The sequence below is a fragment of the Meriones unguiculatus genome, chromosome 4, assembly GCF_030254825.1.
Source record: "Meriones unguiculatus strain TT.TT164.6M chromosome 4, Bangor_MerUng_6.1, whole genome shotgun sequence".
Classification (NCBI taxonomy): Eukaryota; Metazoa; Chordata; class Mammalia; order Rodentia; family Muridae; genus Meriones; species Meriones unguiculatus.
In genome coordinates this window covers 90,643,127-90,665,954 of record NC_083352.1, presented here as the reverse complement: position 1 = coordinate 90,665,954, position 22,828 = coordinate 90,643,127, and the positions used below count along the sequence as shown (strand labels likewise).

The 22,828-nt window shown below is 53.8% G+C and overlaps 1 protein-coding gene across 2 annotated transcripts; it reads right to left on the bottom strand.

Annotated features, from left to right (window-relative positions):
- Nucleotides 1–2,146: 2,146 nt before the first annotated feature.
- LOC110546404 (2'-5'-oligoadenylate synthase 3) lies at nucleotides 2,147–20,988 on the bottom strand. Of its 2 annotated transcripts, XM_021633215.2 has the most exons (16): nucleotides 20,749–20,988; nucleotides 17,839–18,121; nucleotides 17,028–17,203; nucleotides 15,132–15,370; nucleotides 13,765–13,918; nucleotides 12,926–13,426; nucleotides 10,935–11,215; nucleotides 9,680–9,836; nucleotides 8,854–9,104; nucleotides 8,394–8,538; nucleotides 7,666–7,839; nucleotides 6,953–7,238; nucleotides 5,772–5,947; nucleotides 4,938–5,176; nucleotides 3,298–3,445; nucleotides 2,147–3,110 (listed from the first exon to the last, which is right to left on the bottom strand). In XM_021633215.2, exons 1-16 carry the CDS (start codon nucleotides 20,920–20,922, stop codon nucleotides 3,099–3,101), a joined length of 3,396 nt encoding a protein of 1,131 aa, XP_021488890.1. In that variant the 5' UTR covers nucleotides 20,923–20,988; the 3' UTR covers nucleotides 2,147–3,098. The 2 variants fall into 2 exon arrangements, with proteins under 2 accessions (XP_021488890.1, XP_060238474.1); XM_060382491.1 differs by lacking the exons at nucleotides 10,935–11,215; nucleotides 12,926–13,426; nucleotides 13,765–13,918; ... (2 more) ...; nucleotides 17,839–18,121; nucleotides 20,749–20,988 and having other exon boundaries at nucleotides 9,350–10,870.
- Nucleotides 20,989–22,828: the final 1,840 nt, after the last annotated feature.

Genomic DNA, 22,828 nt, shown 5'->3' with positions numbered 1-22,828 from the left:
CACACACATACAATTTTAAAAAGTAAATGTTTTAAAACTTAAAAAGAAATCTCACCAATTCAACACCGTTCTTTTGTGTTAGTTACAGAGCCTTGCTATGCAGCCTGAACCGGCCTGGAACTGGTAATGCCCCTGCCTCGGCCTCTCATAAACTGTTATGTATAGCATCTTCCTCCGGGGAAGAATGACGTACTGCAGTGTGGCTGTCCTAGGTGGCAGGTGGCTTCTGGGGACGCTCACTGGGAAAGGCGCAGTGAGTTTGTATTGAGAAGTTGCCTCGGAGCCCAACTGAGTGCAAAGTATTGGCTCCAGGCAAGGAACGTGAGAGCAGCAGGACTCCTGCAGTTCCTCCCCTAAGTGGGGCCACCGACAGGAAATGGCTGCCGAGGACACTAACCGCCCTCGGCGACCCTGCCTCAGCTCCCCTCACTCAGCCCTCGCTGTGCCCTCCTGGGCCTCCTCCCTATGGCTTTGGCCTGAGTCAAGCTCAACAGCATCATTCTGTTACCACCATGGCAGCCACTGTCGGGTACTGAGAAGCTCAGGTCAGCAAGGCCTCCCCGCCACCCAGCTGGCCGTCGCCTCACTCCCCCACTCTGGCTCACACTTATCCTGATTCTGGAGCCATTTTGACAAAAGAGCCCAGGGCCAGTGTGGTGGGGACAAGGGCTGGGGCTGGACCTGAGGTGGGGGAGTGAGGGGGGCACATTTCCACGACTGTCTGATTAAAGCAAGCTGTATTTAGAAGTACACAAGGGACTGGCCAAATGGCTGCCTCCCCCTAGGTTGGGATTTTTAGAGAGCAGCCCCTCACTGGCTTTTGAGGTTCCTTTTATGGAGAAGGGTTAAGGTTGATAGAAAGCAGCTATTGAGGCAGTTGGCTGTTAGCACCAGGGCAGAAGGGGGTGGGGGGACTCAGGGCTCAAGGCTGTCTGTGAGGTACATCACATGGAAGGTTAGTCATCACCTCGGTGCCCCATCTGCTGCTAGCTTCCGCGGAAACAGGTTTCTGCTGGTCACATCTGTCTAGAGCAGTGCTTCTCAACCTGTGGGCCTCAACCCTCCGGTGTTGAACAAGCCATTCACAGGGGTCACCTAAGCTTATCAGAAAGCACATTTTTTTTCCAACGGTCTTAGGAACTGAGACACTGCTCTTTTATCCATCTCCAAGTGGGTCTGCCCACATGCAGAGGCAGCCACGTGCAAGTGCCTGGAACTGTGTGAAAGGGTCGAAGCGTTAGGGAGGTTGAGAATCAGTGTCTAGAGCTCTGAGGATGTGACAGAAGCCACCAGGAGACATATCTGGGGTCTGGTTCCTATCTTCAGTGAATCTGCTGGGTGAGCTGAAGTTGCTGGGGCCTTGTGTTGCCTGGAACCAAGAGCAGGAGACATAAGTGGCCGAGAAGAGACCTGGGGAATCCTTGACTCCCTACATCTCTGTTGGTTCCTATCCCCGGTAGAGGTCCAGGCCAAGCTGGGCTGTCTGAGACACTCTTAGCGGGGGATGGGTTGGCACAGATTCCTTTTTCTGATTCTTATTCCTCTTCGTCCATAGTCCACCCAGACTGTGGCAAAGGCAAAGATTCTTGCTGGAATACAGGTTTATGGATCAGGGCTTGCAAACCCAGTCCTTCTCATCCTCCTCGAGACTCCTGGGGATGGGTCGCTACCACATCCACCCCTCAGGCGGTCCCTCTGGAGGACCCTGCGTGGCCACACTGCTCCCAGCATCTGCCGCTTGCTTCCTATGTTGCAGGGCTGGGACATTCATAGGATATGTCTGCCCCCACTCTCTGGGCCCCTAGATGTCATTCAGACACTAGGAGATCGCAGGTATTTTCCCATGTAAGATGGACTGGTAGACATTTGTCCTGGTTGTGATAGGGGAGGAGGGACAAACACCATCCATAGTCCACCCACAGTGTGGCAAAATTGAAGATTCTTGCTGGAATACAGGCTTATGGACCAGGGCTTGCAAACCCATTCCTTCTCGTCCTCCTCAGGACTCCTGTCTCCACTGCATTTGGGAACAAAATACATCAATCAGGAGGCAGGATGGTGTCTCATGACCTTTCCTGGTGAGACTCAAACAAATGTCTGTTCATCCCAGACAGGGTACAAAGATTTCCTGAGTCTAAGTGAGTGAGCCAATAGGTTTATTGGGGTTACTTACAGCATGGGTGGGGACTGGCAGGGGTGTGGGTGAACCCTAAGCACCGCAGTATCAAAAAGCCTCAGCTTTCACAGGTGATGACTCAGGAAAGCTGAGGAAGCGTGTGGGCCCAGATGAGGCCTGGGAACTCTCCCTGCCCCTCCTACATTCCTGAGGCCCACTTATCCCTTGTTTTGCTTATTCTGTTGCTGTGGCTGTGGGCCTAGGTATTTTGTAGTCACCAAAACAACTGGTCACATTACATGGAAAGCAGAGCTGGACCACAGCTGGACTACAGCTGGCTCTCTGCAGGTGGAGGGATATAAGAGGGATGGAGGGGCAGAGAGAGGCCAGGGAGGAGCGTGGCTTCTTGGCAGGGCTGAGGTGCTGCTGGGAGTGGCTGCGGGGTGCGGGCAGGGCACAGGGTTGGTGAACAGCAGACTGGAGTTTCAGAGATGCCTGGGTCCTGGGATGTCTAGCATGGGGGTGCTGGGACCATCACAGTAGAGGTCAATGAAGCTCCAGAGTGAGGGTAAACAATGCGAAGAAAGGGAGTGATGAGGGTGGGTGGGTGGTCAGAAGGGAGATGCTGTGAGAGAGCACACAGAAACACACATATACACACGCATACAGACACACACACAGAAAAATACACACATACATACATGCACAGACACACACATACATATATACACACACAAATATACACATTCACACATATATACACATACACACATATAGCATACAAACACACACATATATACATACACATATAGACACGCAAAGATACATATACAGACACACCACACACAGACCTGCTCACAAACACACACACACACACACACACACACACACACACACATCTGGCCAGATACTCTTGAGGCTCCCATGCTGAGGGCTGACGTCACTTTCGGTCAGCCGGTGTGACCACTGATCTTTCTAGACTTCACACGGTGGCCTGTGGGAAGGAAGACATGATGGTTACCTTAGCCTTTCTGCAGAACTGAGCCCACATACCACACAGGAAGTGGAGGCCCAGGGCGCACAGGGACCGTGGCTGGGTGTTGCTCACAGGGAGGACCATGTCCACCCACATCCATGTCCTCCCCCAGAGGGTGGTCCTGTCTACATCACAGGCCCCTCACCTTTACCAGCCATGGCCTGATGGAGGTGCCGTCCTTGTCCATGCAGCACAGGGCAGACATGAATGCTCTAGCCTCCTGGGCAAGCAGGTCCCAACGGGCATTGTGGCCCAGGTTGCCTGTCGGGTCAGCTGGATCCAGGATGATGGGCCTGCAATTGTACTCAGGGTCAGTCTTACCCCCACAGAGTCCACTTGTGACGCTGGCTGGGCTGTTCTTCACTCTCCTCTAACATTACAGGGGCCTGGGCCGGGATCCAGGGACTTCTCGGTGCCCCAGGGGCACGCTCTAGGGTAGGGGATGGCAGTGGGATGTAGTGGCAGAGGCAGGAGGATTGTGAGTTTGGAGCAGCCCGGGCTTCATAGTCTATTCAAAAGGGGTGGGTGGGGCTGGAGAGATCACTCAGCACTGAGGGCTCTTGCCGAGGGCCTGAGCTCAGTGTCCAGCTCCCACATGGCAGCTCACAACCATCCATAACTCCAGTTCTCAGAGATCTCTTCCAGCCTCCATGCGCACAGCATACACAGTGTACGCACACAGAAGCAGGCAAAACACTACACACACCAAAAGTTTTAAAATCTTTAAAAAGGAAGGAGGGAGGGAGAAGCCGTTGCATATGCACCGCTTTTTCATGCTGCGTACAGGCAGACATTACTAATCACTCACAGTGCTGCAGCACCGGTTCTGCCACTCTCTCTCCCGGCATCGCGTTCCCTAGGTAATGTATATCACGCATCAGACCACTCCCCAGTGTACACTGCCACTACCCACAGACTGTCAACGTGACATAAGTTTAGGGACATTCTTGCTTATGTCTGTCCCCATTTCAGAGGTGGGCGGATGGTGAAGGACACAGACTTAAGTAACCCAAAGGCTGCCAATGTAAAGCCGCCAGATTTAATGCACGCAGATACCAGATGCCCAGTTACACCTGAGTTTCTGAGGACTCGTGAATGCACTTAAGTTTTGAGGCAGGAATCTCATGACGTAGCTATGGCTGGCTTTGAACTTGAAACCCTCCTGCCTCGGCCTCTTGATTTCCCTTCATTCTTTTATGCATAGGAGTGCTTTGTCTGCATGTATGTCTATGCACATGCATGCCTAGTGCCACGGAAGCATTGGGTCCCCAGGAACTGGAATAACAGATGGTCAGGAGCCACCATGTGGGTGCTGAGAATGGAGCCCAGTGCTCTTAACTGCTGAGCCATCTCTCCAAGCCTTCTACCTCGTGAGCATTTGTATCACAGTTGTGCATAAACACCCAGTTTATGCAGTGGTGGAGACAGAACCCGGGGCCCTGTGTATACGGGGCACCCCTCTACCAACTGGGCCATAGCCCAGCTTTCATATTAAATGTAAAAAGCCTTATGTACGCCCCAAATCTTGTGTGAGCCACTCAGGCTAACACACTCTTCATTGCTTGTTCCCACCTGAGTTGAACTTGGAGTCTTGTATTTATTTCATCTGGCCACCGCACTGACAGGCGACCAGGAAACTGACTCTCTCCTCAGGTACTAAAAGTACCACTCTGGGAAGCCGCCCGGTTTTGGAGAGCGGGCCCTGCCCTTCTGTCCTCTGCCCTGTGAGGCAGGGAGGCGTGGGGACCATGGGTCTGAGGTAGAGGAGTCTGGGGGTGGCCGAACCTGGGCTTCTGAAGCTGCATCCTCAGGAAGTCACCGATGGTCTCGTCCTCTGCACTGTAGTTGACGGTCCAGTAGATGCAGAGCTGACGGTACTGGCCAACCAGTTCCAGAACGGTTCGGAAGCCCTCTGCCATGTTGAATTGGCTGTTCCGGCTGCCCTGCTCCCAGGCGTACACCGTCAGGAGCTCCAGCCCATGCTGGGCTGGCAAGGAGCCCTTCCCCTTGAGCTTCTTGTTACACTGGGGGAGCAGGAGAAAGGAGATGTGTGTCTGCCAGCCCCTGCTATGCCTCACACGGGAGTCAGAGGGTCCCCAGAATTGACAGGTGGCACCCTAAAGCTTAGCTGAGCACCCATGTGTGCTAGGCACCATCCCTTGGCACATGGACATAATCTGTCAGCTCTACTTTACTAAGGGGGTGTGTGCTGGAGCTGGAGCTCAGGGCCTCACACACACACGGCTTTATCAGCACCCCTCCAAATGCACCCCAGCCTGCCACTTCTTATCTTGAGACAGGTTTGTTACTGAGTTGGCTAGACTAGCCTTGCACCCACTCTGTAGCCCAGGCTGGCCTTGACTTTTCACTCTTTCCACATCAGTCTCCTAAGTAACTTGAGGTGACAAGCCTTCACTAGATCTAGCTTGACCCCACTTTATGGACAGGAAGACTATAAGGTCTTCTGGGTGGAATGTGATGGACCTCACATGCTATGCTTGTGGCCAAACAGACCCCTGTCTCCCCAAGGAAAGTATTACAGGACACAGTGCCTGGGACTCAGCATGGCTGTGAGTGTGTGTGAGGAAATGGGGATGGCTGGTGGCCCCTGGGACTAACCTGTTGGTACCAGTGTTTCACCAGCCGGATGAGGCTCTTGAGTTTGGTGGGGCGGGAGACAATGAAATCCCTCTGCAGCTCCGTGAAGCAGGCGGAGAACTCGCCCGCGTTACTGTAGCTGTGGATGAGGTCTCTGTAGACCTGGGGATCAGGCCTAGCGTGGGACCTCAGCTGGCCTGAAGAGAAGGTCAGAGAGTCAAGGCAAGCCAGCTTAGAAATCTGGTCTGAGAGTCCTTTAGTGTTCCTTGTCTAAGGATGATCTGAGACTCACTGGGAGGTCACCGGCTATTTTTTGAGGCGGTGGGGGGGGGGGGAGGCACAGTCCAGCTTAAATTCCTTATGAGAGTGGAATTATATGGCTGGCTCCTTTTCAGCTGCCTTTCTGTCCACCATGGAGCAAGTCTTGGCTGAGAGTTAGCTTAAGAGGTGGTGTCTTTAACCTCCTCTGATGCCTGCTCAGCCCTGTCAGGGAGGGGCTCCGGTAGTCATTAGACAAAAAGCCTTCTCTGGGTAACAGGACTGCAAGGGAGAGGGGCCTGAAAGCACCATGCTGGCTCTGAGGACTTAAGTGGAAGCAGACCAGACCAGTTTATACAAGAAGAACCAGGCCCTACGCAGAGCCAGAATGCCTGCCGGTCTCATTCAGGATGTGGGTGCTGGGAAGTGAACCCGGGTCCTGCTGCGGTGGTGTGAGTGAGAACGGCCCCGCCCCCCAAGAGGGTCATATAAGTAAATGCTTAGCCACCTGATGGTGGGACTGTTTGGGAAGGATTAGCAGGTGTGGCCTTGTTGTAGGCGTGTCACTTTGAGTGGGTGGGCTTTGGGGTTTTAAATTCCCACATCAAGCCCAGTCAGTCTCCCCCTCCCTCTCTCTTTCCCTCTCCCTCCGCCTGGGGGTGAGGATGCAGCCCTCATCTATTTCTCCAGCGCCATCACGATTCCTGCCGTAATAATGACCTAACCCCTCTGAAACCGTAAGCCAGCTCCCAGTTAAACGCTTTCTTTTGTAAGAGTTGCTTCGGTCATGGCGTCTCTTCCCAGCACTAGAACAGTAGCTAAGACAGGTCCTCTGCACGATCACTATGTGCTCTTAGTTACTGGTTGCACAGTTCCCTACGAGTGCCCGGATCCACTCTGCCCGTGTTCTTCCCCTCCTCTTGGCCTATGTCTGGGAACCTCACCAAGAGCATCGAAGGCTGGCAGCACGTCAAAGTCCACGCTCTGGTCCAGCTGCGTCTGGGATGTCAGCGAGAAGCTGAGCGCTCGGGGGTTCTTCCTCTGGGAGATCTCAAACTTGACGTCGAAGCGCTGCTTCCGCCGGCACGCCTCCAGCTGAGCCTGGATCTCTGAGATGAGCTCGGCCCGGTGGCTGCCTTGCTCCGAGAACTGGCGGAAGCAGCTGAGGAACACTACCAGGTCAGCGTCTGAGCGCCCCTGTAGAGCAGTGCCTTTGGCAGAAGACCCGCCCTGGGGAGAACGCAGAAGGTGGCTTAAGCCCTGAAGTGCCCTTTGATGTTCCACAGCCTACATGCGTGCGCGAAGGTGGAGGTCAGAGGGCAACAATGAGGTCTCCATCAATCTATTATAATAGATTTTTTTTTTTTTTTTTTTTTTTTTGGAAATCAGACAGTTGGTTGTCAGGACGGCTGCTGATAAGTTTCTCGTGTTCATAGTTAAGAAAGAAAGAGATCCAACCCAGGAAGAACAGCCGTTGCCGGTACCCTGTGGATGACCCCGGCTCGAGCTGTGCCTGAAAAGGATCTACTCCCCGGCTTCCAACTGTACCAGCCGCCTTGTTCCTTGGCTGTGGGCATGGACATCGTAAGAGCCCACCAGTGGCTGGAGAGGGGTCCCATCCCCAGGAGCTCCCTCACCTGCAGCTCCCGGGCCTCACCTTGACCACCTTGAGCACCTTGGTGGTAGAGTTCCGGAAACAGTTCTCCTTCAGGAAGGAGCAGATGGTGTCGACCGCTTTCTTCACCTGAGTCAGGAAGTGGGAGTTGGGCTGGAGGAATTCACTAATGAACTTGTCCAGGTCCTCAGCTGGAGTCTGGTGAAGGAGGGTTGGCTGTGGAGAGAAATGGGCGGGGCTGGCCGGAGCAGGATTCCAGGGATACTCAAGTGTTGTCCTTCCTCAGCCACAGGCAGTGATGCCCCCAGGGTTCTTCCCCTCTGGATGGCGTGTTCTTAAGTAGCACAGGAGGGTCCTGAGTTCCTGATCTGTTTCTGACACTGACACGATGCCTCAGTTTCCCCACCTTTAAATGGGTATGGCCATTCCTCCCCAGCCTAGTGGATCTCGCGTGTTAAGCAACTAAGATTGTATTGGTTGTGGTCCAGATATGATTTGTCCAGATATGATTCATGTATTGCACACTGGTTCCTCAGTGGGGACGGGGGACCTTTAAGAGATGAAGCCTTGTAGAATGAGTGTGGGTGTGCCTTGGAGAACGCATGCATGTGCCACAGACCATCTGTGGAGGTCAGAGGGCAACCTGGTGAGGTCATTTTCCTCCTTGCACCTTCATGGGGGCTCTGGGAACTGAACTCAGGCTGTTGGGCTTGGGGATAAGCACTTTACCCCGTGGCTCATCTCAGTGGGCCCTGGGCCCTGTCTCTTACCATCACATCCCAGGGCGGCAGCAGAGTCCCATCCCCACTCTGAAGGCAGACCTGTGACTCCAGGGCCGCTGCCTCCTGAGCTAACAGCTCCCAGCTGCCCTGGGCCACATTCCAGGTGGGATCCACAGGGTCCAGGACAAGAGGCCTGGGGGAAGAGCAGGCAGAAGCAGGGAAGAACGGTCAGTTACGAGAGCTGGGAGGGGCCAGAATGGGACTCAGGGGCCAGAAGGAATGTAGCTGGAGCCTAAGCCAGCTCTTTTGGCCCTTAACTTTAATGGCATTTTATTGTGCTAATCAAATAGGCTCTGGGGTCCTCTGGGGCACCTGTGTCCATGCTTCCTCATCAGAATCCAGAGGCAAACAGGAGGGCAGGATGGGTGACCCAAAGCCTACCCCAGCTCCCTCCTGGGTAGTGGTCTTCAGAAGAGAGCAGGAAGAGAGGGCGCTGTGGTGTACAAACCTGGCTTTCCGGAGCAGGCCGAGAAGGTGTGCTCTGAGGGCCGGGTCCTGCACGCTGTAGTTGACTGTCCAGTAGACACAGAGTGACTGGTGCTTCTGGACCAGCCTCAGGACGGTCCGAAGGCCTTCAGCCATGCTGAACTTCTCCTCCCCACAGCCTTGCTCCCAGGCAAAGATTGTCAGAAGCTCCAGGGCATAGGCTGGGGGCAGAGTGGCGCCCGCTGCCTCTCCTCCTCTGTCTCGAGTGGCAACCTGTCACCCAACCAGAGGCTAGTCTATGTGGATGCCTACTCTAGGCTGGCACTCGAGCTTTAGGAAGCAGAGGGAGGGTAAAAGAGAACCCCAGAAGCACCTGGTCATGGAGATGACCTGGACGATGCTTTGTGTTTCACAGATGGGGAAACTGAGGTCTGGAGGGAGAGGGTGGTGACTTGTCCCAGGTCAGACTGTGAGACAGGGGGCTCAGATTTGGGTGGTATTTCCCTCAAGGAGTGTACCTGAATGAGGACTGCCATGTGTCCATCTTGGTATCCCAGCTTTCTTTATTCTGTTACCATAAGATGCCGTGGAACTGTCCCCACGGAACATGGACTTTGGTGATCGGTTAAACTAACTCTCACCCCCTTTAAGGGGAGAGCTGGTTTTTGGTTTTGTCCATGGCTAGTCTTCAGAGAAGGGCTTGCAAGGAAGAAGGTTCTAGAACCTGCGCAGGATGCAGTACAACTAGGGAAGAGGTGGCGATGGGAGCATTGCTGGCCCTGGGAGGTGAAGACCGTGAGTGCGCGGCGTGGCGGCTCACTCACCCTGGGAGGGGCGAGGGGGCGCACCTGGCGGTACCAGTGCTTGACCAGTAGCATCAGGCTCTTAAGCTTGACTGGGCGGAGCTCTGCAAAGCAGGCCTCATGTTCCCCCGCCTGGCAGCCGCTGCTGAGGAGGGACGAGTACACCTGGGGCTGGGGTTTGGTGCTGGTGTTCAGTGGCCCCGCAGAAGCACAGAGCCGGAGCGTGTCACCAGCTCGCCCACGAAAGGCTCATCGGTGCAATCAAGCTCGGCATTAATGATCCACACAGCCGCCAGCCATGAGCTAGAAAATCAGATGACCCCAACTGGCAATCTGTCTAGAAGACGTAACCCAGGCGGGCCTGGAACTTGCAGCGGTCCTCCTGCCTCGGCTGTCCAAGTGCCGAGATTATAGGGATATGCCATCTGGTTCACAGCTTTCGCCACCTCCCCCCAACTCTGCAATGAGTTCTGGAGCGAGGCGGGCTGTGTGGACTGCCCCTTCGGGTCTCAGTTTTCTCATGTGTAAAAGGGGCCCGTGAGGCTGGAGAGGTGGCTCTCATCTGCCTCCCATCCAGTGGATTAGAGGAATGTCCCATCCACCCACGGAGTTCCCGTAACAAGTCACAAATGAGGATGCGATCCAGCACTATAGAGGGACATGTCCCAAGGATGGGAAACTTAGCACGTTAATGACCTGAAAGGGGGGCTGGAGAGACAGCTCAGCAGTTAAAAACACTCGTTCTTGCAGAGGGCTTGGGTTCGATTCTTGACACCCACAGGGCAGCTCACAACTTTGTGTAATTGTAGCCTGGGGGATCTGGCACTCCCTTGTGGGTCCTGCAGGTACTGCATGCATCTAGCACACAGGCAAACACTCATACACATAAAACAAAAATTAAGAAAGAAGGAAAAAAAAACCCCAACAATTTGAAACTGGACTCAGAACATACACCTATGATCCCAGAAGACTTGGGAGGCTGAGGGAAGAGGATGGCACCTGGGTTGCTTATCAAGACCCAGTTTAAAATAAAATGAATGGGGAAATCAAGAGAACAGCAGAGACAGGGCAAATAGCCCGAGGGCAGAGAAGAGAGAAAACAGGGAGGCAACATTCAAACAGCTGCAAAGGTGGCTAGTTCTGAGGAAGGTTTGACGGTTGCTTTAAGATCGTCCAGAGTGATTTTCAGTGCTTGGTGAATCCCAAGGAGTATGACAGGAGCCTTCCACCCTTCCCCCACCCCTACCCCAACCCTGTTCCACGGTTTCTGGTCCCCCGGGGACCTGCAACTGTCTTACCCACAGCATCGAAAGTGGGCAGCACACTGACGTCTACCCAGCTGCTGAGGTCTGTGGACACCAGCTGGAGCTGCAGAGCATTGGGCCTGTTCTGTTCAGCAAACCGGAGGCTCAGCCCAGGCACCGGGTCCCGACACCAGGCCTGTAGCTGGGTTTGCATGTCACACAGGATCTCGGCTTGGCGGGACCTCTGGCCCTTGAAGTCCCTGAGGGCTTTGTAAAAGATGACAAGCTCCACGTCACAGACACCCCTGAGGTCTGTGCCTCGGCCGAAAGAGCCGCCCTGTGGAGGAAGGTGCAGCTCAGACATCGGACTGTCCAGAAGTCCCAACCCTCCAGAGATGTGACTTTCGCTGATGCTGGGTCTGAACCTCCACAGAGGAGAGGGGCCCAACTCTTAGGAGCCTCAAGAGCTGGGTTGTGTCTGAGGGGCCTGCTGGGTCAGACCACCGTATGGTTGGTAACTGGGGAGGGAGGCTAGGCGATGGCTGCCCTATCCCCGTTTATCATTTGTGGCCTCTAAGCACACTGCCAGCAGAAGTGGGAGTATCCAGGTCCTAGAGAGCAGTGAGGCCCTGTGAACTCTGCTGAGCCACTCACACCCGGCCAGCCTCTCAGCTCTCACCCACACACTCACTCAGGAGCTTAATTCGCTATAGTTGGCAAACAGAAACTCCCTGGCTTTGGGCTTTGCTTAGTAGCTGCCAGCGCCGGAAAGGTGCTGGGGACTGGAGTCTCAGACTGCACACACTGGCTTGTGTGTGTGTGTGTGTGTGTGTGTGTGTGTGAGAGAGAGAGAGAGAGAGAGAGAGAGAGCCAGGATCTCTCCATCTATGTATCCCAGGCTGACCTGGAACTCAAGAACCCCTGCCTTTGCCCTTTAAGTGCTGGGATGACAGGCACGCACCACCAGGCTTGGTAAAATTGATTTTTTTTTTTTTTAATACCATGGTTAGGCATTGGACAGGTCTTAGCAGAGGGCGGGTGTGTGAGGCAGCCCAGCTGAGGGGGAGGGGGAGGGGTAAGTAAGGAGAACATGTTCTAGGGAAGAACATAATGAGCCCATGGGTGAACCTAGGGCTGGAGAAGTGGTCAGCGTGAGGCCAGAGAGTGTCAGAAGCAGCCAGAACTGGCCCGGAAGCCCTCAGGGGAAACACAGGAGACTTTTGAGAGCAAGAGAAAAGTGATCTGATTGTTTTAACAGTGATTTTAAAGCAGCAACAAAATTCTAGACACCTTATGGGGGTGTAGCTCAGTGGGAAAGCCATTGCCTGGGGTAGCAAGACCCAGGTGTCAGTCAGACAACAGACCAAATGAACAACAAAACTGTATTGCAAATAGCAGAACAAGCCAGATATGGTGGCCCATATCTGCAGCCCCAGTTCTAGAGACGCTGGAGCAGGAGGATTGCCTGGAATTTGAGGCTAACCTGGGCTACATAGTGAGTTCCTGGCCAACTTGGGCTACATGTAAGCACTATCTCAAATGAACAAACAAACAAAAACATATGTTCCAAACATTAAAGAAGAAGAAGAAGAAGAAGAAGAAGAAAAAGAAGAAGAAAAGAAGAAGAAGAAGAAGAAGAAGAAGAAGAAGAAGAAGAAGGAATGAACGAGAAGAAAACAAAGCAAAAGCAAGCTTAACTGGCTTGACTTTCCGTGGCCCAGCAGTGTGGCCACCATGCTAGATGAATGTGACCAGCAGAGACTCCTGCAAGCATGGGACACCAGAGGGCAAGCCAGTCTAGCCATGGCATAGGACGTATGGAGACGCTGAAACTCATAAAGGTAGTTTTGGTTTACACCGTTTCCAGCTCAAATTAGGACGTGACTCCCTCTGAAGCCAAGGAGCGCCCGTTGGCCTACATCCAGCCAGCAAACCGCACCTCCCGGGCGTCCGGTTCCCTGGGCCACGTTTGGCTTCGTTGCAGACCCTCTCTGCCCACCGTGGTTCTGGGGAGGCATCCCAACGGCACCTTCACCTTAGGACTCACCTTGCTGACCCTGGAAGCTTTGTGTACACACTTCTCCTGGAGGCATCGCAGGATGGCGTCGATGGCCTGCCTCACCTGCTGCTGGGACTGGGCACTCGGCCTCAGCTTGTCCTGGATGAAGGAGTCCAGCTCCTTGCTGGGGATTTGCGACAGATCCGGGACCATCTCTGACCCAGCGGTGGAGACGCTGGTTGCGATTGAGCGGTGGGGAGGCGCGTTTGAGGATGGGGTGCTCCGGGTGATCCTATTGTGACTTGAGACACTCGGTGCTGTTTTCCCGACGGTCCCTGGATGTGCTGCTTTGAGGCTCTTGCTGGCTTTACAGGCCGTGGGCAGAACAGCCTCGGTGGTTGCTTCTGGGACCCCTGGAGCTGAATCGGAAGGCTGCAGGCTCCTTGTCTTTGGCAGCACAGCACCGTGGCCTTTCTTGTCTTCCAGGGCCTCATTAGGCCCTTGTTGGATGGGGTGGCCCAAACCCAAGATATCAGCATGGAGAAGGCCCTGGGAGGTGGTGACCGAGCCTCAGCAGCTGGAGCAGAGGCTTCGCCACCCAGCTTTCCTCTCAGCCCCTCTGACCATAGCTGAGCTGACTGAGGCTTGGGGAAGGGAGGAAGTTATGGGAGTTGTGTGCCTTAGTGTAGAGCAAGACAGACGCCATGCTGGCTTCTAGGTGGATGGGCAAACCCGGAGAGCAGAGGATGCCACAGATCGCCACAGGAGCTCTTCCCCGAGGCCTGAGCTGGATGACGGGTGAGACACTCTCGCCCCCCGACCGTTGCACCCAACAACCCTTGGCACATCAGCGAAAAGCCTGAGGTGCCCGCTGTTCCCCTACTCACAGACACCTTCCAAGGCTGCACTGGGACTCCTGATGCCTCCAGGAAGCACTGCTGATTAATGCAGGACGCGGCCTCCTTGGCCAGCACATCCCAGCGCCAGGCTGTCCCGTTGCCCACGTCCCAAGTCGGGTCAGCCGGATCCAGGATCACGGGCCTGTAATTCCAGAGACAAGAAGGCTCCGGGCAGTGAGAAGGGTCAGAGTGAGGAGGATGACCTGTCCCTTTGTGGGGGCAGATAACCTCCTTCCTCTGGCCCTGGGTTTCCTCATTGGCATAAGGATGACATCACCTGCTTTGCTGGAGCCAGGTCCTGAACTCCAGGGTGGTGGTTTGAATGAGAACAAGCCCCCATAGGCTCACATATTTAAATACTAGTTCCCCAGCTGGTGGAACTATTTGGGAAGGATTAGGAGGTGTGGCCTTGTTGGAGGAGGAGTGTTACTAGGGGTAGTGGTGGTCACTGAGGTTGCAAAGACTGTCTTCAGCCCCTCAACTATCCCTCCTCTCTGCCCTCTGCCTCCTCCTGCCTGTGTGTCAGGACGTGAGCTCTCAACTATTACTCCAGCACCATGCCTGCCTGCCTGCTGCCATGCTGCCTGCCATGATGTTTTCACCCTCTGGAGCTGTGAGCCCCAATTAAACGCTTTGCCTTTATAAGCTTTATAAGTTGCCTTAATCATGGTGTTTCTTCATAGCAATAGAAAAAAACAAAACAAAACAAAACCTAAGGCACTCAGCTACACAGCAGAGGTACATAAGAGCAAACAGGGCCCGCCCCCAGGAACTCTAATTTACACCACATTCTGGATGCACACGTTCGTTTTTGTTCTAGGTGTACACAGTCATTTGGTTCACACGTACCAATACACACAAAACTGTTCACAACAGCTCTGTTCATGAGTCCTCCCTACACAGACCCCAAATTCCCAAGGAGCAGAATGGAATTCACAGCATGGCAATTTCACACAAAGAAAAACTTTGCATCCACAAAGGGTCAGCCGCAACTATATGGATGGATCACAAAGGCTTAATGTGAAGGAGGAGGAGCCAGACATAGCAGGGCAACGCTGCCAGGTTCTGTCCGTCAGGCTTAAGACCAGGCAAGACTCAGTGATGAAGGTCAGAACAGGGCTGCCTGTGGGGTGCCGCTGCCTGGGAAGGGCCCACTGCCACGCTAGGCTGGTTCTGTGGCCTGGGTGGTGGCTTCACACGTGTGAAGCATCATCGGTGTATGAGTGTCACACGTCAAACAGGTACAACAACATGAGCCCTGGGTATGGTTCTGTTAACTCCCCCTAGAGTTTACTTCCTAGTGTGACGGACAGGAGAGCAGGCTGGAGGGCTTGGGGGTGGGGCTGAGCAATTACCGGGGCCTCTCAAGCTGCCTTCGCAAGAACTCCCCGACCACGGGGTCTTCGAAGCCGTAGTTTTCCGTCCAGAAAATGCAGAGGTGCTTGTTCTGCTGGATCAAGGCCAGGACGGTCCGGAGCCCTTGGGCCAGGCTGAAAGAATCCTTCCTACAGGCCTGCTCCCAGGCAAAGATGGTAAGCAGCTCCAGGGCGTAGCTGGGGGGCAGCGTGGCCCTCACGGCCTCCTGCGTCTGTACCTGGGAGCCGCAGGGAGGGCTTGGCTCAGTGAGGGTGTATGGAGCTGGGGCACCGCAGCCCTCCACGGCCTGAACCTGGGGCAGTGTGGGGCTTCCTCCCACTTACCCCAGGGCCCAGCAGCCCCGCCCCCAATCTTTCTTATCTGCTGACTGATATGAGGGGACTGGAAGGATTGAGAGTCAAGCCCCAGGAGAAGGGTGGCCAGAGAGAAGCCAGCAGGGAGCCTGACGCTGGTTGCTTTCCCCAAGTCAAAAGAGGCAGGTCTAGGACTCCGGTCGGCTTGAAGGAGATGGTACACTGGGCGCCCAGCGAAAAGGGTGCCAAGGAGTCACGCTCTTTCCTGTGGCACAGGGCAGACTGGGTGGGCGTGCGTCACACATTCCTCTGGGCCCTGTCTCTCCTCATCTGAGTCTGTATTGTGTCCCTGGGACCCCACACACTAGGGAAGGAGGGGCCTGGCCCCTTCCTGCCTGTCCAGAAGAGGCGTGTCTGGGTAGAGGTGCCCAGCAGCCCTCTCCTCCATTTGCCTTGTCTTCTGGGTGTATGGCACATTAATAAGTCTGGCAGCCACCACTCAGGTATCAGAAGAACCTTCTAGAACCCAGGAAGCCTGGCTCCATAGTGTGGCCTGATTTCCTCTTCCCTTTCATCTTCCTGTCCTTTTGAAAGGGGAGTCCATGTAGCACCGGTTGTCCTGAGGTTTACTATGCAATCCAGGGCAATCTTGAACCCAAGGTCTCTACTTCACGAGAGCTGGGGTGACAGGTATGCCTCTCCACACCCGGCTCTCTTGGTTGGTTGGTTTGTTTGTTTGAACGGAGTCATGCTATGTGACTCACGCTGGCTTCAAATGTCCTATCTTCCCCCTTCTTCTCCTCCTAAGGTTGGGTCCAGAGACCTGCCTTGCCTATAGAGACTCCTACTTGTGTGGGAGGAACCCAAGACTTGTGGGTTCCTTTATGGGCAAGTGGCAGAAACAGAGGCCCAAAGGAGTTTGGGAATTTGTCCAAGGCCAAACTGCAAATAAAGATCAGAATTAGAACTCAGAATCTTCTTACACCCAGACCTGCCTACAATGAGTGGTTTACTGAAGCCAAGGTACGTGTTCCAGGATTTGGGGGGAGCTTGTTCCCTCATCTCCAGGCAGAAGCAGAGCACCCCACAAACCACCTTTGCATCTGAGTTGCTAAACAAGAGTAAACAGATCAGGAAGCCATTCAGAGGCTGGGGGGATCCAAACTCATTACCAAAAACCCTACAAGAAAGCTTTGTGCAAGGATACATGGGATTCATTAGAAAGTGTGGGTAGAGAAAGACATCTTAAGATCCCCACAGAACTAATCATTCAGCGAAGAAATTATTATACCTGCTAACATTTAAGTTCAACTATTTTCAGTGACAAATGTCTCTTAAAGACAGCAGAAGTACGATCCACAGACTGGGAGAACACATTCGCTTTATTGTAAGTAAATAAAGATCAATATCCTCAGTATGTAAAGAGCACCAAGGAATCAACAAGAAGGCAGCTCACAAGAGAAAACCATAGACAAAGAACAGAGCAGGTGCTTCCCAGAGAGAGAGAGAATAAGATGGCTACTAACAAAGAAGGACCAACCAGTCTTAGGCTGCAGGAAGGACTCACCCAAGCCGCCTCACCTGTCTGTACCAGTGTTTGACCAGCAGGATTAAGTTCTTAAGCTTGGCTGGGCGAACGTTCACGAAGCTCCTTCGGAGTTCTGTGAAGCAGGCTGCGTGCTCCCCAGCCTGGCAGCCGCTGCTGAGGAGGGAGGAGTACACCTGGGGTGTGGGCTTGACTCCAGGGCGGGGCTGTCCTGGGGGCATCAAGGATGGCAGGTTAGAAAGGGCACTGCAGGCGCTGAACTCAGCCTGTCTTTGGGATGGCAGCTGGCTTGGGGGGAGGGACTTGGAGGCAGGGATGTTGTGGGCTAAGAGGAAGAGTGGGATGTCAAGGTGACTAAACAGAGAAGAACTTCTGGTTAAGACTGGGGTGTCAGGGGCCTGGCTGTTGTGATTAGGAATTGGCCCCAGGTGACCAACAGCCCTGTACTTTGTCACTCTCATATTCAGATGACGGCATATTCTGGAATACGTCTCGCGTATTATAGGTAGAGCATCTTACAGAACTCGAAATTCTCAATAAAGTCGCCGAGAGAACATTTTCAGCAGCCCGGGTCACCACAAAAGCCTTTGCTTTCAAGGCTGAGGGAAGCCAGAGCTGCCCAGTAAGGGCCAGGCGCCTGCCCCAGGACCACAGATCCAGGGGTACTAGGCCTTCCTTGCTCCTCTGCATCTCAATCTGATACATTCAGGGAAGAAACCCGTGGTCCAGAGAGGGCTAGAGGCTGTCTTCGGTCACACAGCAAGTGGGCAGAAGGTCAGAATGCAATGGCCAATCTTTCTCCTAATGATGGTGCTTTCAGTTCTGGACCAGGCCAGGGACCCTCACCCAGGACATCAAAGGCAGGCACCAGGCTAACATCCATCCAGTTTTCCTGGTCTGCTGAAGCCAGACGAAACTGCAAGACCCCAGGTGCCTTTGGCTCAGAAAACTGAAAAGTCAGGCCAGGCCCCGGGTGCCGCCCCCACGACTCCAGCAACACCCTCATGGCACCCAGGGTCTCCGTGTGACAGGTCTTCTGGTCCCCATAGCTCCTGAAGCAGTTGAGGAAGATGACAAGTTCAGCGTCACCGCCACCCCTGAGAGCTGTGCCCCGGGCATAGGCTCCTCCCTGTGAAGAAGAAAGACAGCTGGGGACCGGCTCCAGCTCTACCTTCCATGGGGGCTCCTGACGGACTGGGTGGGGCTTGTGGGCTGAGGAGGGGCAGTCACACAGCTCTTGGCACCCAACACCAGGCAGAGCCTGGGTCCTGCTCAGGACAGTGAGGCCTGAGCTCAGGTTAATGAATTTAATCTGTAAATCCATGACTCACTGATGCCTGGCTCCAATCCCACCACCCCTTTCTTTTCTATTTTTAAAATATTTATTTTCACTCCGTGTGTATGGATATGTATGTGTAGTTCATGTGTGCCTGGTGCCTGCAGAGCCCAGAAGAGGGGTCCCGGGTCCCCTGGAACTGAAATTATACACACAGTTGTGAGCTGCTATGTGGACACTGGGACACAAACCCAGGTCCCCTCAGAGCTCTGAACCCCTAAGCCATCTCTCTACCTCCCTCCTTTTCACTTTCACATGTGTGCACCTTTGCATGTGTGGGCACACACGTGCATAGGGCACATGTGTATGTGTGTGTGCTTGTGGAGGCCCAAGGTTGATGACAGGAAACATCTCAGATCACTCTTCCACTTTCCTCAATGAGGCGAGATCCTGGGACCAAACCCAGAGCTCTCCAAATATGGCTACCGGCCAGCTTGCGCTCAAGATCCAGTGGCTGCCTTCCAAGGCTGAGGCCACAGGTGGCTACCACGTCCGCCTGGCATTCTTGTGGGTTGTGGGTATCTGAGCTGCAGTCCTCATGTTTGTGTGGCAAAGGCCTTAACCACTGAGATGTCCCTTCAGCCTCCATTCTTAGCCCTTTAAAACCAAGTGTGGTCAAGGTCACCCTGTTTGTGGCAGCTAACACAGAAATATGCCCCGACAGGCCTAGTGCCCACAACTTTCTGATGGTTTTTGGCCTCAGAGCTTCCAGAACTCAGGAAGAAGACTTCCTTGCCCCATGCTCTGCGTCTGTGCCCCTCCCTGTTATCTGCTCCCAGCACACAACCACCCTGGTGTGGCCACGCATGGTGGCAGATACAGGCATGTGAACCTGCATGTGAGCACAGGACAGCTAGAGTCAGATTTTGGCACGGGTCCCATTCAGTCTGAGGCTCTTTGCCAGGCCCCTCCCTGCTGACCCTCGAATTGTGTGTGGAGGGATAGGAAATACCAGAGGAAATGGTGGCTGGGCAGTTTCTGGTCTCACAGTGAGCACCCCATCCTCCCTAAGGATGCTGGGAGGAAGGTACCACTACACCCTCACCTCCCAAAGGAAACATGGGAAGACAGGGAGGGGTTACTTCATCTCTCCTCCCTGAAGCCAAAAGAGGAGAGTGAGGTCCCAGCTGACACCTCACTGAGAGGGTCTTTTCCTCCCATACAGTACTGGGATCAATTATGGTTTCCGAACCTATGCCACGAGGAGGTTAAAGGTCTTGACCCATTAACCCTGCTCCTTCCTTGTTCTATTTGTGAGAAGATTTTCTAGCCAGTTGTGGTCTGTGGTGGCCTGCGATGGCTTGTGGTAGCCCACACTCAGAATCCCAGCACTCAGGGGCCAAGTCAGGTCTGAAATGATGGCTTGTTGAGTGTTTACATCCTTCATGGACCCTCACCTGAGTACCCAGCTGCTCCCTAGCACTTGCTGTGTGCAATTCTGTCCTAACTGCTTCTGGCCTGGGATATATAGGCTGGGGAGGGGAGAGGGGGAAATGGGGAGACATTTGTGCAGCTTCTAGAAGGCCTCACCCCTCCTGGTGAAGACTTCCCGGTGAGGCCTTTCAGGGTAAGCACTCCTTTCTCTAGGCTCAGTAAGGAGGCCCAGTAGGGTCATTGGCTCCCCTGAACAACCTTTGGTGGATTGTTTCTGTTTGTCCTCCGGGCCTTAGGAGGAAGCTAGAAGTTGCTCTCATCTCCCATTCCCGGAAAGAATTTAGCCACATCTGAGAGACTGAGGCAGCTCTGCATCTCCCAGGCCCCAAGCCTCCTTCCACACCCCTAGCTCAGATGCAACCTCAGGAGCCAGCAGGAGGCTTAGACCTACCCAGGACAAGCCCTAGGCTCACCCCACCCCTCTAAGGTCCCTATGATGGCTCTGCATCCCAGGTTTAAGGCAGATCACAGCATGTCTGCCCAGCTCTCTGAGCATCCAAAGATTACAGAGGCGCCTTGGCACAATACTCAAGTAACCCAGTGTAGCTTGGGGTAGTAGTTTAACTGAATCCAAATTCCGTTTCCCCATTCATGAAGTTGGGAGTAATCCCTACCTCAGGAACCATGAGGACTGAGGGTGTTGGTGTGGGTTTAGCCAGGTCATGTTTGTTGCTGCTTAGCATTTTCTCAAAGATTGGGCCCCAGTGGGTGTGAGTGTGTGACCCCTCCCCGCCAGCCTCAGATCAATGAAGCTCAGGCAGCGTGAGGTCAAGAGTCTGAGTAAGTGAGTGGATGAGGCAGCCTTTAAGAGAGCATAGAATGCATTCGGGTACCTGGTGCACTTCCGGCTGGGCCCTTACCCTGAATGTGGAACTTGGCTGCTGGATGCTTCAGTTTCCCCACAGAGAGGCTGCTTAAAGCAACCCCTGAGCCATCCCTCAGGGAGACCCTGCAGATGTCTGCCTCTGGGTGCCCCGCCCTCTCACCTTGGCGATCCTTATCACCCTTGGTCTCTGTGACCCTTGGGCTCCCTGCTTCCGCAGGGCGACGTCCAGGGCCCCCAGAGCACCTCGCACAGCCAATATGAACTCAGGGAGTGGGTGCAGGCTGTGGGCCACCAGCTTGTCCAGAGCTCCGGCTGGTGTGCGGTACAGGTTCATGTTGACCTGCACCCCAGGAGAGTTTCGTTTCTCTCTAGGCTTCTAGGGGTGCTCCCTGAACTGGCAGGCAGGACGAGCCTGGCTGAGTCACCTCCCTCCTGCACTTTCACTTTCTGTTTCCTCCTCTTTCCCCATTTCCTTTCTTCCAGGCAGCTCAGGGCTTGTTGAGATGATCTGTTCGTGGCTCTGCATGTGTGTGTACCTGTCTCTCTATGTGTGCCTGTCTCTCTGCATATGTGTGTGCTCACTTGTTGGGGTCAGAGGTCAATCCTCTATCATCTTCCGTCTTAGTTTTTCTTTGAGTCAGGGTCTCTCACTGAACCTGGAGCCCAGTGGTTACCTGTGACTAGGTGGCCCTCAGTACTTGTCCCTGTTCTGTGTCTGTCTTCCCCAGGGCTGGGATGCAGGCACATGGGTGCTGGGGTCCAGCTCATCAGGAATATGCACCCAAGAATTTAACTGACATACACACACACACACTCTCTCTCTATCTCTCTCCCTCCCTCTCTCTCTACTGCTTACATTCCTTGAAAAGAGAAGAGGAGCAGGGTGATGGCTTTTGTGGGACAGTGTCACTTTTCCTGTAAAAGGCCTGGCACCTTTGACTGTTGCAATCCTGTGCGTCTCCTGGGAAAAGGTGAACATTTTCCTGTGCCTGCGATTACAGTAAGTGGCGTCACCTTCAAAGCAGAACTCAAGAAAACTACAGAAGCTATCGAAAAATGTCTTCATTTCCAGCTGTTGCCCCATAAGTAAGCAGAATGTGATGCCACAATCATGTCAACCAGACAGGACCTGAAAGGGAAAGCTTCATTCTTCCAGCAAAACCAGGGTTCAGTTGTAAACCACAGAGCAGACATCTCTGCTCCACCTTGAGAGAAATCTGCTCTGGTTAACTCTATGTGGACGGATTTTAACTGTATGTCGTCATAGCTTCACCATCCTCTGCCAGCCACAACATTCCAGGTGAACAATATTGTTCATTCTTTCTACCACTTAGAGCCGTCAACAGTATTACCCGTCTGTGAACCCTGCCAATAAGAACTGACCTGACAAGATACACTCATTCGTGCCACAGTGGCACAGATGGCATGGGGATCACTAGCCACATTCTGATTGGATTTGAGGCCCATGCCTCAAGAGAAAACTCTTACCAGGTACTGCAGACCTGGTCAAGAACCCATGTCTGGAAGCTCACCGTCCCCAGGGGTGAAGCTACGGCAGCCATGTTGATAAATGAACACAGTATCAGGCTGCCCTGGGCATCTCTATACCCACAGACCGGTGCAGCTCTCTAAGCTCAGCAGGAGGTATCTCTGCACAGTGGGTGGTGGTTAACACAGAGTCACAGCTGAAGCAGAGAACAGTGTCTGTAGCGTGGGGCATTAATGGGGCATCTACACTACACCTCCCTCTTCCCAAGGCTTAGGGGACATGGAGGAAGAGGGGATGGAAAGAAAGGTGGGAGAAGACTGGGGCAAATCCGGGTCTCCTGGACACAGCGGGACGGCTGCAGTCATGAACCCAGAGCACGTGTGGTTGTCTGCACAAGACCGAATCAGTCAACCTTCTAGTCTGGATGGGAGAGGCGCTTGTGAGCCCCACCTCTAGCGGAGGAGCTATTGACAGTCGATGGCCATTTTTGTAGGAAAGGTGTCGTGGGGTTTCTATTGCTGTGATGAAACACAGTGGCCAAAGACAACTTGGGGAGAAAAGGGTTGACTTCACTCATATTTCCACATCACTGTTCGTCCTCAAAAGCGTCAGGGCAGGAACTCAAACAGGGCAGCAACCTGGAGGCAGGAGCAGAGGCAGAGGCCACGGAGGGTGCTGCTTGCTGGCTAGCCTACACTCAGATCTTATGGGGGCATTTTCTCAACTGAAGTCCCTGCTTCTCAGATGACTC